This window comes from Rosa rugosa, chromosome 1 (assembly GCF_958449725.1).
Source record: "Rosa rugosa chromosome 1, drRosRugo1.1, whole genome shotgun sequence".
Taxonomy (NCBI): Eukaryota; Viridiplantae; Streptophyta; class Magnoliopsida; order Rosales; family Rosaceae; genus Rosa; species Rosa rugosa.
The window spans coordinates 37,748,066-37,763,404 of record NC_084820.1 but is presented as its reverse complement, the minus strand read 5'-3'; the positions used below and the strand labels follow the sequence as shown (position 1 = coordinate 37,763,404).

The following is a 15,339-nucleotide window of genomic DNA, read 5'->3' as shown; positions in this document are numbered from 1 at the left end:
TGGACACCTCATGTACCCTCCGTTGAGTGGAAAGCACCCCCTCATATTGCTGATACTTTAGTGCACGATTAGTAAGTAGCTCCCTTGCATCAGCAGGTGTCTTATCCATAAAGGACCCTCCAGCAGCAGCATCTAACAGACCACGCTCATTAGCGGTGAGTCCTTCATAAAAATAGGTAAGGAGGGACCCCTCACTCATCCCATGGTTAGGGCATGATGCTACAAGGCTCTTAAACCTGTCCCAATAATTGCAGAAATTCTCCTCATGTCCTTGCGTGATTCCACTAATCTGCTTCCTCAAAACAGTGACCTTTGAGGCAGGAAAGTACTTCGTAAGGAACTCGCCCTTCATCCTATCCCAAGTGTTGATAGTCCCAGCAGGCAGCTCAAATAGCCAAGTCTTGGCCTTGTCCTCCAAAGTAAAGGGGAATGCCTTCATCTTCAAGATATTGATATCAGCTCCTTTAGGGCACATACTCCCACAGACAAACTCGAACTCCTTGAGATGCTTATTGGTGTCTTCACTACTCATCCCATGAAACTTGGGTAGGTGATGCAGAAACCCACTCTTTAACTCAAAATCATCATTAAGCCCCTCTCCTGGTTCTGGATAGGCAATGCATAAGGGCGCAGCACCCCCACCTGTAGGATTAGACAGTTGCCTAATAGTCTCAGCCATTGGTGCTTGTACTTGCTCAACACGGGCGTGCTCTTCCTCTTCTTCCTCTTCTGTATTCGCAACGTCCTCTTCAGTGACCTCCTCTTCCTCCTCTTCAAAGACTTGTTCTTCTCCTTCTTCAGAATGGTCAGGTTTGTTGATCTCCTCGGTTGATCTAGTTGAGGAGTTATAACCTGAATAGTTAGAGTCCTGAGAATCCCTCCTTTCTAGAAGAGGGCGGTCTGAAAAAGTGAGTTCTGCCCTTTGCTTAGCACGTTCCAATTTCTCAAAGAGCTCCTTAGTCTTATCAGAGACAGTGGACATTCATGGACCTTTAAGACCAAATCAAGTGTTAGTAACATATACAAGGTTCGAAATACAAACATTATGTCTTTCCTACTTTCTAAGTTACTTTTACATTTACATACTTAGGTACTGGAACAGAGGACCTCGTTTGTGCAATGGGACTATAGAACAGCTACCCTCGACAAGGTCATGTTTAATCCAATATACCTTAAGCATGTCACATAACATTTTTTATTTTTTTTTTATCTTTTTTTTTTTTTAAGTTCAAAAATTGATGCGGCTAAAATAGCCTCACAATTTAACCCTGCAAAATGTAGTTGTCAGTATAGGATAAGCAGGGATCGTTCAGTCCGGGGATTGTAGGGTACACCTACACAAAAAGGTCAATTAACAAATAAAAGAATAAAATGGGGGTTTTGAGATTTGGTTCCTAATCTACTTAAAATAAAACCAAAACAAATAAAACTATATACAATGATCGACTTCCCTAACCTAGACCAATACCACTCGGAAATTACTAAGTGTAAAAACAGAAAATCCATTTCAACATGCTACAAAACTGTGCCCATCTTGAATGCATAGATAAGAGCTCAAATGAAAAGCCTCAGCGGATCAATCCATTTATCTGATTCGTTCTAATGTAGGCTTGGATCGGAAAAGTCCTTACCAAGCCTAATACTACTAATTTTCGAAAACACTCAGCGTAATTCTCTTAACTAGTAGTATTATCTAACCCTCGAATCAACTCACACGTGCAAATTAACCATTACACATAGAATTTAACACGTAATTTCCAGAATCGTTTAATCATTAAAGCATGATTTTTACCACTTTTTAGAACTAATTGCTACTTGTTTAACTCAGCGCCTTAACAAATAACAATTACCCTTGGCAAATTAAGCAAACACACAAGAATACTCAGCGTGATTCTAGCATGCAAACTTATGAACCTAACTCTGAAAATTACCTAAACACATAAAAGGGCACAAGATTGTAACATGCATCATAAAAGAATTCTCGAAATTAACTCAATAATAAATTGAAAATCTCAAAAATATTAATAAAAATATTCTGAAAATTTCATGTCTCCAATTACACAACTCGCAAATCCGAACACACAAAACCGAAACAAAAATTGTGAGTAGAGTCATAGTTACACTTTGAAGCTTTCCTCAGCGGCTTGGCAACAAGGTGATGAACTCGTCTCTGCTATGGTGGTGGAGCGTCCTTGACTCAGCGCCTAAGAACTTCGTAGATTGATGGATGGATGGTGGTCACGGTCTTGTAGGTGATGGAAGTTTAAGGAGTGAATTGGGCAGAGTCTTGGAATAGTTTTTGGCCAGGAAGTGATGGAAATTCTGTTCTGGACGTTGCCTATTTATAGGGGAGCATTGGTTGGCTTTTGTCGATCATACCCTTCATCATTGGACGGATGGGATTGCATCATAATTCCTTTAATTTTCCAACTGAAAACGTCTCCTTTATGGCCTTAACTCCTCTCATAATGGGGTCTTTTAACAGCTGAAACGTCTTTCTCCTTTATTCCCGAACTAAAAACGTCTTTCTCCTTTATTTATTTTCCAGCTGAAACGTCTTTCTCCTTTATTTCCCTTCTTCATTGCTTGGTCAAATGTCTTAAATTTCCTACAAAAAGGTGGAGAATATCAGATTTTTTTAAGAGAAAATAAAGGGAATTAATGTAAAGACCGCAAAAACGTCGACGGTAAGGAATCCTGATCCCGTTAGGATTTTTTTTCATAAATTTCGCATTTTGCTCCTATTTTACGCCAAACACTGTACAAGACTCTTAAACTGACTCGATAACTCAAAACACGAAACTTAAGGGAGAAACAAGTCTAAAATGGGGCATATACTCAATAATATCGTCGCACTTTATGCTCCTATCAATATGACCAATAGACAAGTTAGATCATATTAGATATGTTAGGATAATGTGAATCAAGACCAAAATTATGACCAAAGAGTACTGATGTTAACATTGTCATTTTTCCCCGCATTGGTCACGTCTGATACGTTTCCTCAATATTGTTGGTGTATAACTTGTATATAATAAATTGACAAGTTAAACCACATTACTAGGCATGTCAAACTTTTATGCAACTTAAATGAAGGTTCAATGTATTTACCTCCTTATAACATGCACTATGTCAAAAAAGTAACCCTATTCGTCGTGGTTTCGGCCATGGCCATGGTGATCAACCATATTTACTATTATATAAGAGTAATTGAACCATAACTCATAGAGCTCAATTTTACGAGAATGGGGGACAAACTGCATTCCCACAAAACGAAAAAACTACATTCGATGTAACATGTAATAATATATACTATGTGAAAAAAAAATTAAAAAATTGACCTCAGTCGTTGTTTATTTAGATCTTAGAGTTATCAACTCTTATCTACTAAAATATAATTTTACTAAAACAATTATAACGGATTCACTGCCACTTTGATTTTCGAGCAGTTCGTGAGAGAGTATTCAGTACACTGACATGCACTTATACCAACAGAAATAGACGGTTAGAAAACATAAAAATATAAAAAAAAGATTTTCTATATATATATATATATATATCAACAACTAAGATCTATTAGATTTGCTAGTTCACTTGCATTGTCGATGTATAGAAGAATTTTTCCTATTTAGTTTCTCTTTGAAAAATCTAGGTATTGGGTTTTAGTAGAGATATTTTAATTTAAATTTTCAGAATATTTCAATTTTGCCGCTAAAAATTTTGGGGAATATTTCAATGTTGCCGCTAAGCAGATTTCGAGAAAGAGTGGTCTTCTTCTTTTATTTCTTCAATTTTAACTTTCTTCTTTCTTTGTGGTCTTCTTCTTCCCGACCTAGACCTAGACGCCCATCCCAATCGCAAACAAAACCCTCACCAGTCACCACCGTGATCCAAATCTGTTACCCCTTCTAATCCATACTCTCATCTCTCAATCACAGACGAAGCAATCGCCCTCGATTCCTGCACACAGCAGAAACTTCCTCTTCTTGTGCTCGATTCAATACAGTTAAACTTCAAGGACTTCCGGTATTCAATTTGACTATCAGTTTTTGTTGAACTCAAATTGATTTTTTTTTTGTTGCTGTTTTGTATAATTGGATCTTGTTCAATCTAGGTGGGTGGTTTTAGATAATTTATATTTTATTTCTTTTTTCTTTTTGTGATCTAAGGCCGTGGAAAACTGAAGTTATCTCGAAGAAAGTAGTTATTGCACTTGGCAAGAGTGTAGCTGGAAGTATCGAAGAGTAAGATTTGAGCTTCTCTTTTCTTCTAATAACCTGAAATGGTGTATATCAGTTGTGTCTATGGATTATTGAAATATGAGAGGAAGAATATCATTCCTCTTGATCTTTATTCCGATGAAAAGATGATACAACATCCTAGCTTTATATAGGCAGCTTACAAACAATTAATGCATGTGTGAATGACAATTAATGCATGTGTGAATGCAGGAACAAATTGCAGCAGCCAGCCAATGTTGACAGCAACCAATGTTGACAGCAAACAAATACAACATGTGTAAATGCATGTACAAAATGCAGCAGCCAACCAACATTGACAGCAGCCAATGTTGACAGCAGCTCCTATACTTCCAACACTCCCCCTCAAGCTGGATCAGGGAAGTCCCTTGAGCCAAGCTTGGAAAGCAGACGTTCAAACTGAGCGGAAGCGAGAATCTTCGTAAAAATATCTGCTAGTTGATCGCATGATCGTGTGTATACTGTTTCAATAAGCTTAGACTGAACCTGATCTCGAACAAAGTGACAATCTACTTCAATATGTTTGGTGCGTTCATGGAAGACAGAATTGGCTGCAATATGCATGGCAGCCTGGTTGTCACAATGTAGAGTTATGGGTGCAGGGCATATAATGCCTAAGTCACCCAACAATGTCTTTAACCATATGAGTTCACAAGCTATGGATGCCATTGCACGATACTCAGCTTCGACACTAGAACGAGCAACCACCGTTTGTTTCTTACTTTTCCAAGTAACTAGATTGCCTCCAATGAAGGTACAGTATCCAGTTGTAGACTTTCGATCAATGGAATTGCCTGCCCAGTCAGAGTCTGAGTAGCCCACAAGGTTGAAGTGACCATTGTTCTTCATAATAATTCCTCGATCAACTGTGCCCTTTAAGTAGCGAAGAATCCTTTTGACAATTTGTAGATGATGAGTTGTAGGAGAGTGCATGAATTGACTAACCAAACTCACAGCGTAAGTGATATCTGGTCTTGTAATGGTGAGATAGATGAGCTTACCCACAAGACATTGATAAACACAAATATCCGAGAGAGGCTCTCCTTCAACATCTATTTTAAGTCTGCTACTAAGAGGAGTGCGTGCAGGCTTACTCTCCTTCATTCCTGCCTCATCAAGAAGATCAACAACATATTTACGTTGATTTAAGAACATACCATTCGAGGAGTGATCCATTTCAATTCCCAGAAAGTACTTCAATGGTCCAAGATCTTTGATGGCAAAGGTGTTGTGCAAGGCTAACTTGAGAGACTTAATCTCATCCACATTATCTCCAGCGATGATTAAGTCATCCACATATACTAGAACAACCAACGTGCCAGCCTTGCCATGTCGAACAAATAGGGAGGAGTCTGCATGACTTCGCTTAAAGCTTGAGGCAAGAAGGACCGAACTCAGTTTGGAATACCAAGCACGTGGGGATTGTTTCAAACCATATAAGGCCTTGTGAAGTTTGCACACCATTCCAGCTTCGCTTTCATGTGGGTGACCAGGAGGTAATCTCATATACACATCTTCTTCTAGATCTCCGTGCAAGAATGCATTCTTGACGTCCATTTGGTATAGAGACCAGCCGCAATTTATAGCAACAGATAACAAAACTCGAACTGAGTTCATTTTAGCAACTGGAGCAAAAGTCTCTTTATAATCAACACCAAAGGTTTGAGTGAAGCCACGAGCAACTAACCTTGCCTTGTGCCGCTCAATTGAACCATCGGAGTTGAACTTGATTTTGTAAATCCATTTTGCCCCTACAATTTTCTGGCCTTTGGGAAGTTTGACTATACTCCAAGTTCTGTTGTCATCAAGGGCTTTGAGTTCGTCATGCATAGCTTTCTTCCAAACGGGTGACTGATTTGCTTCTTCAAAATTCCTTGGTTCAGTTTCTTTGGAAATCTTGATGAGGAAAGCACTATGAGAAGAGGAGGTATTGATGGAATGAGCAACTTGTGCAAGAGGATAACGTGGTGTGTAAGTCTCATAGTCCTGAAGTCTTGGTGGTGGATGTCTCATCCTTGGTGGGTTTCTTCGAGGTTGAGATGTGTTTGGTACAACTTCTTGTTGATCATCTTGAGTGTTGGACTCTGTCGGCACCTCTTCAGTGTTTGAAAATTGTTGAACTAGTTGTGGTGAACTAGGAGTGCCAATTGCAGCTTCAACAGGAATTGGAGTGGGAAACAAGTCAAAAATATGCTCCCCCTGAGGTTCATTGTCAGATAACTGAAAGAAAGAGTCAGACTCATCAAAATGAACATCCCTTGAAACAAACAATTTTCTGGTCTGTGAATTGTAACACTTGTATCCCTTTTGGGTAGATGAGTACCCGAGGAACACACATTTGACAGCTCTAGGATCAAACTTATCTCGGTGATTTGACTGAACATGTACAAAACACGTACAGCCAAATACTCGAAGGTGTGTTATGTCAACTTTTCGACCTTTTAGAACTTCAAAAGGAGATTTGAAATTTAACACACTGCTAGGCAATCTGTTGATGATGTAAGCTGCAGTTTGAATTCCTTGAGACCAGAATTTTTTTGGAACATTTGTTTGAAGCATTAAGGCCCTAGCCTTCTCAAGTAAATCTCTATTTTTACGTTCTGCAATACCATTTTGTTGTGGTGTTCCCACACAGCTGGTTTGATAAATAATCCCTTGAGCGCTAAGATAATCAGTCATGATTTTGGATGTGTATTCAGTGCCATTGTCTGACCTTAAAATGCAATTTTTTGATGAAAAATGATTTGTGACAAGGTTATGAAAATCTTGGAAACACTTGAAAACTTCACTCTTGAATTTCAAAAGATACACAAAAGTGGTTCGAGTAAAATCATCAATAAAGGTGACATAAAACCTATAGCCATCAAATGATTCTAGGGATGCTGGTCCCCAAACATCAGAATGTATAATTTCAAAAGGCTGAGTTGCTCTGGATTGAGAGATTTGAAAAGGCAACCTAGTAAATTTTGACATATGACATGTCTCACACTTATGGGAGACTTTACAAAAACTAGGGAATAACATTGACAAAACATTAAAGGAAGGATGGGCTAGGCGTTTATGCCACAATTGTTGCTGTATTGCAGATTTGGACTCTGTTAGAAAACACTTTGAAAAACTTGATGAAGTTGATATGTAGTACAAGCCATTTAGAAAGAACCCTTCACCAATCTTCTCCTTGGACACTCGATCCTGAAAAACAACATTATGAGGAGAGAAAATAGCTAGGCAATCCAATAAGGTTGTTAACCTTCCTACAGACAAGAGTTGGAATGGGAATGAGGGTACAAATAATACAAATGACTCGATGCTATCAGAAAAAAGCTTTAATTTTCCTTTTCCTAAGATGGGAACATTGTTGCCATTTGCAATTGAGACATGTGAAGGTTTTGAGAAGATTTCAAACTCATGTAATATGGAAGAATTGTTTGTCATGTGATCTGAGGCACCTGAATCCACTATCCAAAAATCATGATTCTTACTGACATCTAAAGCAGTAGAAATGGCACAAATAATACCTGGTATATCCTCTGAAGAAGCCATGTTTGATTTCGCCAAAAAACCAGCAAACTTTCCAAGCATAGCAGTTGTGCTTCCATTTTCATTTCTCTCTAAACTGCCTTGCTTCTTTTCCAGATATGTAGCAAACTCATTTATAAGACTTATTGGATTGGATGTGAAGTTCATCATACCTTCAGAAGTGTTGCCTGAGGTTTCCCTTTGGATTAGAGATGTAAGGGCTTCTCTGAGTGGTGCCTCTTTGATTCTTCTGCTCCTCATTGAACTTAGGTTTCAGTTCTGGATGCAATATCCAACATCTCTCTCTTATGTGGCCTATACCAGCTCGTCCAATGCCTTCACAATGTGTGCACTTTAGATCTGGCCTCTTGCCCTTGTATGTTCTGTCGCTTGTGACACTTTTGTTTGCAGCAAATGCTCTAGCTTCTGACCCTCTAATACTGGTGTTCACATTCATCACCCTTTTGCACACTTCTTCACGTTGAATGGAGTTGCATACCGTTGCGAACGAAGGAAGCTCCGGGGTCATCAAAAGATGGCTTTTGAGATCCTCATATTCAGATCCCAGACTTGCAAGTAATTGGAATATTTTATCTTCTTCAGCTCGTTTCAACAATATGGTGGCATCAGTGGTGTGAGGCCTATACATATCAAGTTCATTCCACTTGGCCTTTAGGTTGCCAAGATGTTGAACAAATGAGAGATTACCTTGTTGAATCCCTGCAAGATCCTTTTTGAGTTGGAACACTCTTGCTGCATTGTTTAGGTTGCCATACATGTCTTTGACAGCATCCCAAAGATGTCGAGATGACTCTGAATAGCTAAAGATTTCTGCAAGTTTTGGCTCCATTGAATTAAGGAGCCATGACATGACAAGTTGATCGTTGGATAACCAACTTTCATATTCAGATGATGAGGCATCTGGGATCTTGCTTTTGTTGTTGATGAAGCTGAGCTTTGATCTTCCACCAAGGGCTAGAGTGATGGCTCTTGACCAAGGAAGGTAGTTGAACTCATTTAGAAGCACTGAGCACAGACGCTGATTTGGATTCCCTTCTGGGCTTTCTATCTTTGCAACGAGGGAACCTTCTCCTTTTGTCATCTTAATGAGGATGATAGAGGAATACAAGAGTTTTGTAGGAACAATGCAGATGCAGGTCCTATGAGGATTTCTGCTCTGATACCATATTGAAATATGAGAGGAAGAATATCATTCCTCTTGATCTTTATTCCGATGAAAAGATGATACAACATCCTAGCTTTATATAGGCAGCTTACAAACAATTAATGCATGTGTGAATGACAATTAATGCATGTGTGAATGCAGGAACAAATTGCAGCAGCCAGCCAATGTTGACAGCAAACAAATACAACATGTGTAAATGCATGTACAAAATGCAGCAGCCAACCAACATTGACAGCAGCCAATGTTGACAGCAGCTCCTATACTTCCAACATTTTGAGTGTCTGATTTTGATAAAGCTATCTGAAGAGTATAAGATATTATAGAGGGATTTTGTAGTAGGTTGGGAGAAGCCCAATGTGTTTATGAATATCCCTATTTGTAATATGAACTATATTGTTGTTCTGTTGTCAAAGCTTGCTAGAAATAGTTTTTTTTTTTTTTTCATGTCCTGACTCAGCTATCAATTCCTTGTAGCTGTCAAGCGATCTGAGGATGCACTGAATTTGTAGCTATGGAATACTGTAAAATTTTCCCATGGTGCATTTAGGTTTGTCTTCTTAGTCATATGACTGTTTAATTTTACATATTTCCATTGACAGTATGTTATATTTTTACATATATTAGATGGATTATCTGTTGGCTAACTTTCATTTTCGGTTGTCAAGCAAGTTTTTATGGAGCCTGAGATGGCAGTATAATTGTTATGCTCAAGGGTCTCCATAAGCATTTCTAGTTCACAGCTTTTCAGATTATTCATTAGGTATCTTAATGATAAATCTCTAATTTATACTTTTAATTCCTGATATACTGCATAAATTTCTAGCATGGTTAGGGTTGGTTTGATTGGTTTTGGTCTATAATGCTAGGCCAATTTTGGTTTGGTTGGTCTATTCTAGTGAACCTTTGGGTAATGCCTGATTACTGGTCTACCATATTTGTATTCTGAAAATTGTGATCTTCCTATACAAACGAGCTATAAGAAACTAATACATGATGTTGTCATTTTATAGAAGACCTTGAGGAAACTTGTATAGAATTGTTGCAGACTCTCTGTTTTCTTGTATGCCTTGAGGTATGAAATGTTTTATTTTCAGTCTTATCATTCGTGCTTCTGTGTATATGATCAGGTTATTCTTGTGCTGGGTAAGAGCACAGAAGTTGTTGGAGTTGGAGCTGAACAAGGAACCATGGGTAACAAGATGCTGCCTCTAGATGAGTGTAACCAATGTGACTGGTTGGAACTCCTCTTGTAACTTTTGTGGACTAAAAAACAGCTTTCCTTTATGGACAATGTTTATATTTAACATGTACTACAAATGATGTTCTTACCAACAAATGCTTTACATATTATCTGCAAGAGTGCAAGTTAAACTATTTTTTTGAATCAAGAAAGAAATTTCATTAGATAGAACCTCAAGTGAGGTGGTTACAATCATAATTGATAACATCAAGAATACATTTTGGAGTCTGGTCTAGCCACACCGAAGTATGATTGCCTTCAAAGCCTATGCCAGCACATTTTGCACAAACGAGGTGCATAGCAAGGCTGCACTCAAGGAATTAATGCCATGGCACATTTGATGTCATCTATCAGACCTCCATTTGCAAGGAGACTATGGTCTAAGCATGAGTCTTCAGCAATTGCGTCAATACAATCATTTTCAATAACATGTTGTAACTGTAGAGACTGCAGGAGATCAAGTCCTGATCGAATAGCATATAGCTCACTCTGTTTTGGTGTGCCAGTTCAACTATGAACTATGGTTAAACTATTAAATTCTATATAAGGGTTCCATTTATACAGGATACAAGCAACTGATACACAATTTCTATTTCCATACAAGGAATTCATCAACAACAGGATTCCCATTTTATACAAAAATTCACAGTACATACAAGATTTCTATACTAGGATTGAGCTTGTAATCAAGAACTTAAACTTTACAATATTTGGCATATCTCACGGTTAAGTTTGGTGCACCCTAGCCTCTGCACTGGGCCAAATCCCATTTCATCAATTGCATTTGGCTTTGCATTTGACAAACCTAAAACTGTTTCTTTGAAATCTTTCGGATTGCAGCCAGCTCGTATAGTCAGCCCACCCTGTTCTGCCACATTATGGGAACTTCCCACCAACGTTCACTTTAAACTCATGCCTAAGGACTGAATCACCAAATTTAACCTGCACAAAATCAGTTTAAGCTGCAGTCATGAGTCATCCACTAAACATATCAAAACATACGCAAGTCTAATTATCCGGCATCAACTTCAATTATTAAACGTACCAGATTATCCGGCATCAACCTTCTACATTTAACCTTTGCCTCAGGAGTAACCATTTTCCTGTGTCAGAAAGATACATCCATTGAATGAGGTAAACAAATTCATAATTAATGACAACAAGTGGGCAGATTCTGTAAGAGCATAAATTGACACCAAGTCCTCAAGGTCAGTGTTTTCCTATTAGATTATCTAACACTACAGCGCATCAGATACATGTGCAAAATTTTGTAGAAGTTTTGGTCAGTCACTGCTGCAAATAAAAAGCTCCAACTGAGTGTAAATATTAGCCTATACAATATTCTAAATTTTGTTTAAGTTATGAGCATGATACTGTATGGATGTCAACTTTCTGAGAAGAAAAACATGGACCATACTTGACAGAAAACAGACTAAATGGACTAGAAGCATTAACCTTGAGCAATGACCAAGTCATACCGAGCTAAAAATGTAGAAGTCGCAGGAAAATTAGATTGATCAATAAATTTATACTTCCACATCCATTTAGTTTTTTCCACAAGTGTAATGTTTCATTGTTGAACAAGAAAGATAGGGAACTGCATTTTTTTCAAGTGTTATGAAATTGTATATTTGAGTGTTGTATCCTACGGTGTTATTTTATTACAATGGTGTATATATAACTCCCAGACAAACAATATTGCTAATTCATCATGGTCCATGATACTCTGAAGATCTGGAATAAAAAAAAAGATGCCAATTCAATTCATCTCCACATTAGCCAACGAATCAAATAGTATGTAGGCTACTCAGGTTGTAATAGTAGACAATGACTAAAAGCTGACCTGATATTCATCTCCAAATTCTTCCTTAAAAGGCTGCTGCAGAAGCTCGATGACCGTCACCGCACCATTCAAGGCTACTCCATTATCTGATCCACCGTTGTTATCCCCACTACTATGTCGTAGTTGTCCGGATCCAACTGCAAATTTGAAAACACATAAATGATCGAAACACCCAATTTCGAATTAAATCGTAAAATTGAATACCAAATTAACGCCAGGACCAGGAACTTGGAACCTTTCTATGATATTGGGGTTGTCGGGGTTACCGAGAGGGAGAGGAGGACCGAGCTGCCACGAATCGGAGTTGGGAACTCCGCTGACAATGATGAAGTTGGGGAGGAGAGAGCCGAGAAGAGGGTTGATGCGCGAGAAGTGGAGAGCGCTTGAGGATTCTGGAGGAAGCGAATGACTGTTGTTCTTGGAGAGAGAGAGGGTCCAGATCAAATTCGAAGGTATGGAGGAACATTTGGTTATGGTAAAACTTTGATCTACTCGTTCCCAGTTTTTGGTCTTCCGCGCACTAACCCCTATTCACTAACGCCGTCCATCAATTTGGACATCACGTGTCCAGCACATGTGCCGTGTACATAAACGGCCGTGTACTGAAGACAACGAAAATCATGAAATTAATCCAAATCATTTTGTCCCATTCATAGCAAATCAATTGCATACTAAACCAAACAGTAAAAGCTCAACAAAACAGTGACGTAAGAAGGGAAAGACTAAGCTAAAATGGGTCAGGATTTGTTCAAATTGTCCAGGAATTGAGACCAATTGAAAAAAAAGAAACCACAGGTCTTTGGGAAACCAAATTTAGTTCAATGGAGAAGAACAGAGGGGTTACCTGGAACCATAATTACTCAGATACCTGGAAGATTTAAAGAAAACAACAGGAAAAAAATCAATTAGGTGGGAAACTCCAAAATCTTTTGAAAACGAAACCTCAAAAGTTTTCCAGAGAACAAATAGCGTGCAAAAAAAAAATACCATATGTATTTAGTTTTGTATGAAAAAAACCATAGGTAGAGTAATGTACAAATCAAATGACGGGAGTTAATTGAATATAAAAGGAACAAGATATGATAAACATGTTAAACACAAATAAGGTTTCTGATTCTTCCTTGCAGTTCTAAATGCAGCAGAACTTGACACACTTGTTGAAATTTCATTAATTCTTAATATTTTTGTGGAATCACCTCATAAAACAAAATCTACATCCAAGTAATCTGCAAGCTAATAAAGAACATCTTAACTGAGGAATAGACTGAAATCTCAACCCAAGGCCTATAAGCCATATTCAACCCCAGCAGTTAATAAACTTTCAACAACAAACACAAAGAAGAAAACTAAGTTCTATGAAGTTCAGAAACAAGGCAAACCAAAATTTCAAAATTGAAGCAGCTAAGAAGTTAGAACCCAAGAGACCATCCATACATTGGCCAAACTAAGAATATTGTAATCTCTACTAAGAATATTGTAATACATTGGCCAAATCCCTAGCAAATGCAGACAATATCATGTTACTACAATGAAAACAAAAAACTGAAAGATAAATCACAAAAGCTCAGAGTTAAAAAAAAAAAAAAAAAACAATAAACCAACATATCAGATCAAATACCTTCCACAACTTTTCTTTCAACCAAGCAGCAGCCCTTCTCCTTCTTTCAAGCAAGCAAGAGCTCCTCTCCTCTGTGTTTGACGAACAACAAAACCCCAAAACAAAAACAGATTTGATCAAGTCCCAAAACAATCCCAAACTCTATAAACCCTAAACCAAAACTACCAATCCTAATCAATAATAGCCCATATCAATTTTCCAACCAAAAAAAAATCAAAAAATCTCACCCAAGATTGTATACTCTGTAAAGCATCCAACAAAACCTACACGATAAACGATTACCCCACAAATCAACCACTTCATTCACAAACCAAATCATATAATACAATCATTCATATGCAAGTTATAGGAATCCAACATGCAGAATCGAAGCCAATATGCAGAATCAATAACTTACCCACCTCCTAGTCTTTACCTCCAGATCATAGTTATTCATAACTATAGGTATAAAAAGATGAAAATCAGGTTTTACATGTAGTTTTAGGCACTCTTTTCTGCCCAGTATTCACTCTCTCCCTCCTGTATAAGCAAGCATTTCAAACTTCAAAACCATTTTCAAATCAAATCAAAATTTTCAAATGTTTAACAATCAGCCAAAAAAAAAAAAAAACAACTTTTCAGCAGAGTAGTTGTCAATGCATGGAAACTGGAGGAAGTGTCATGGTAACGAACATCTGCATGTAACTGAGGAAGCACAAAGGCTCTGAGGAATAAAGTGGTGGAAAGAAACCAAGCAATATACAAATGTAACTGGAGGAAGTACCATTTTGAAGGAGCTCCCCCTACACTTCAAGCTATAGCAATATACTAAAGTCTGCATGAAAAGGCGAAGAACAAAAAACCCAACAACTACATACCACTACATGCGAAGAACCCAACCAAAAACGAAGAGAAAAAGAGAGAGACAGAAGATGGCGACAATGACCCCAACACCTTGACCCAACAAAAACAAAACAAACACCGATTCCAACAGGTAGAAAACGGAGAGAAAACATTAACCCATTGAAGCAAATCATATGCACCTGAGTTTCCAACAAACCCGAAATCGCCAACAAAACAAAATCGCCAAAGAAAGTACTCTCCTGCTTTCCTCGATCTAATTCCAATCTTCGTCTTCCCTCTCGTTGCTAACATGAACTCCTGCATCACTGAAACCCCAAATCAGTCACATGCAAGGAACAAACAAATCCTAAATCGAAAGAAAACAATCACGATCACAACATGCAGAACCTATTCTCTGCAACTCTCTCCCAAGAACGCAGAGCTGAGGCAAAAACGAAGAGAAAGAAAAAAGGTCGCGTCCACCGAAACAAACCATAAAAGGAAAACAAACACAATCACAACACACAACACCTATTCTCTGCAATTCTCTCCCTCTCTTTCACTCTACCAACGACAGAAACACAGAGGTCAGCCAAGAATGAAGAAAGGCAAAAAGTAGGGGTGGGCATTTTGTACCGAAAATGCGGTTACCGACCCGAATCGCACCGAAAAAACGGTTCGGCAACCGCACCGAACTAAAACGGTGTCTTTTTATGATCACACCGCACCGAACCGTATAAAAGCAGTTCGGTTGCGGTTTTGGGTCATAAACCGCCCGATTTAAACCGACCCACACCGAATTTATTTTAATTACATTTTATTTATTTATTATTTCTCTATTGATGGAAATGT

At 38.2% G+C, this 15,339-nt stretch overlaps 1 protein-coding gene across 3 annotated transcripts; it reads right to left on the bottom strand.

The window, feature by feature from the left end:
- Positions 1-10,772: 10,772 nt before the first annotated feature.
- Positions 10,773-12,634, bottom strand: LOC133736561 (uncharacterized). Of its 3 annotated transcripts, none has more exons than XR_009859617.1 (4): positions 12,283-12,634; positions 12,048-12,184; positions 11,250-11,307; positions 10,773-11,146 (listed from the first exon to the last, which is right to left on the bottom strand). XR_009859617.1 is itself a non-coding variant. In XM_062164106.1 (3 exons), exons 1-3 carry the CDS (start codon positions 12,511-12,513, stop codon positions 11,081-11,083), a joined length of 324 nt encoding a protein of 107 aa, XP_062020090.1. In that variant the 5' UTR covers positions 12,514-12,629; the 3' UTR covers positions 10,773-11,080. The 3 variants fall into 3 exon arrangements, 1 of the variants encoding a protein (XP_062020090.1); XR_009859615.1 differs by having other exon boundaries at positions 12,314-12,634; XM_062164106.1 differs by lacking the exon at positions 12,048-12,184 and having other exon boundaries at positions 12,314-12,629.
- Positions 12,635-15,339: the final 2,705 nt, after the last annotated feature.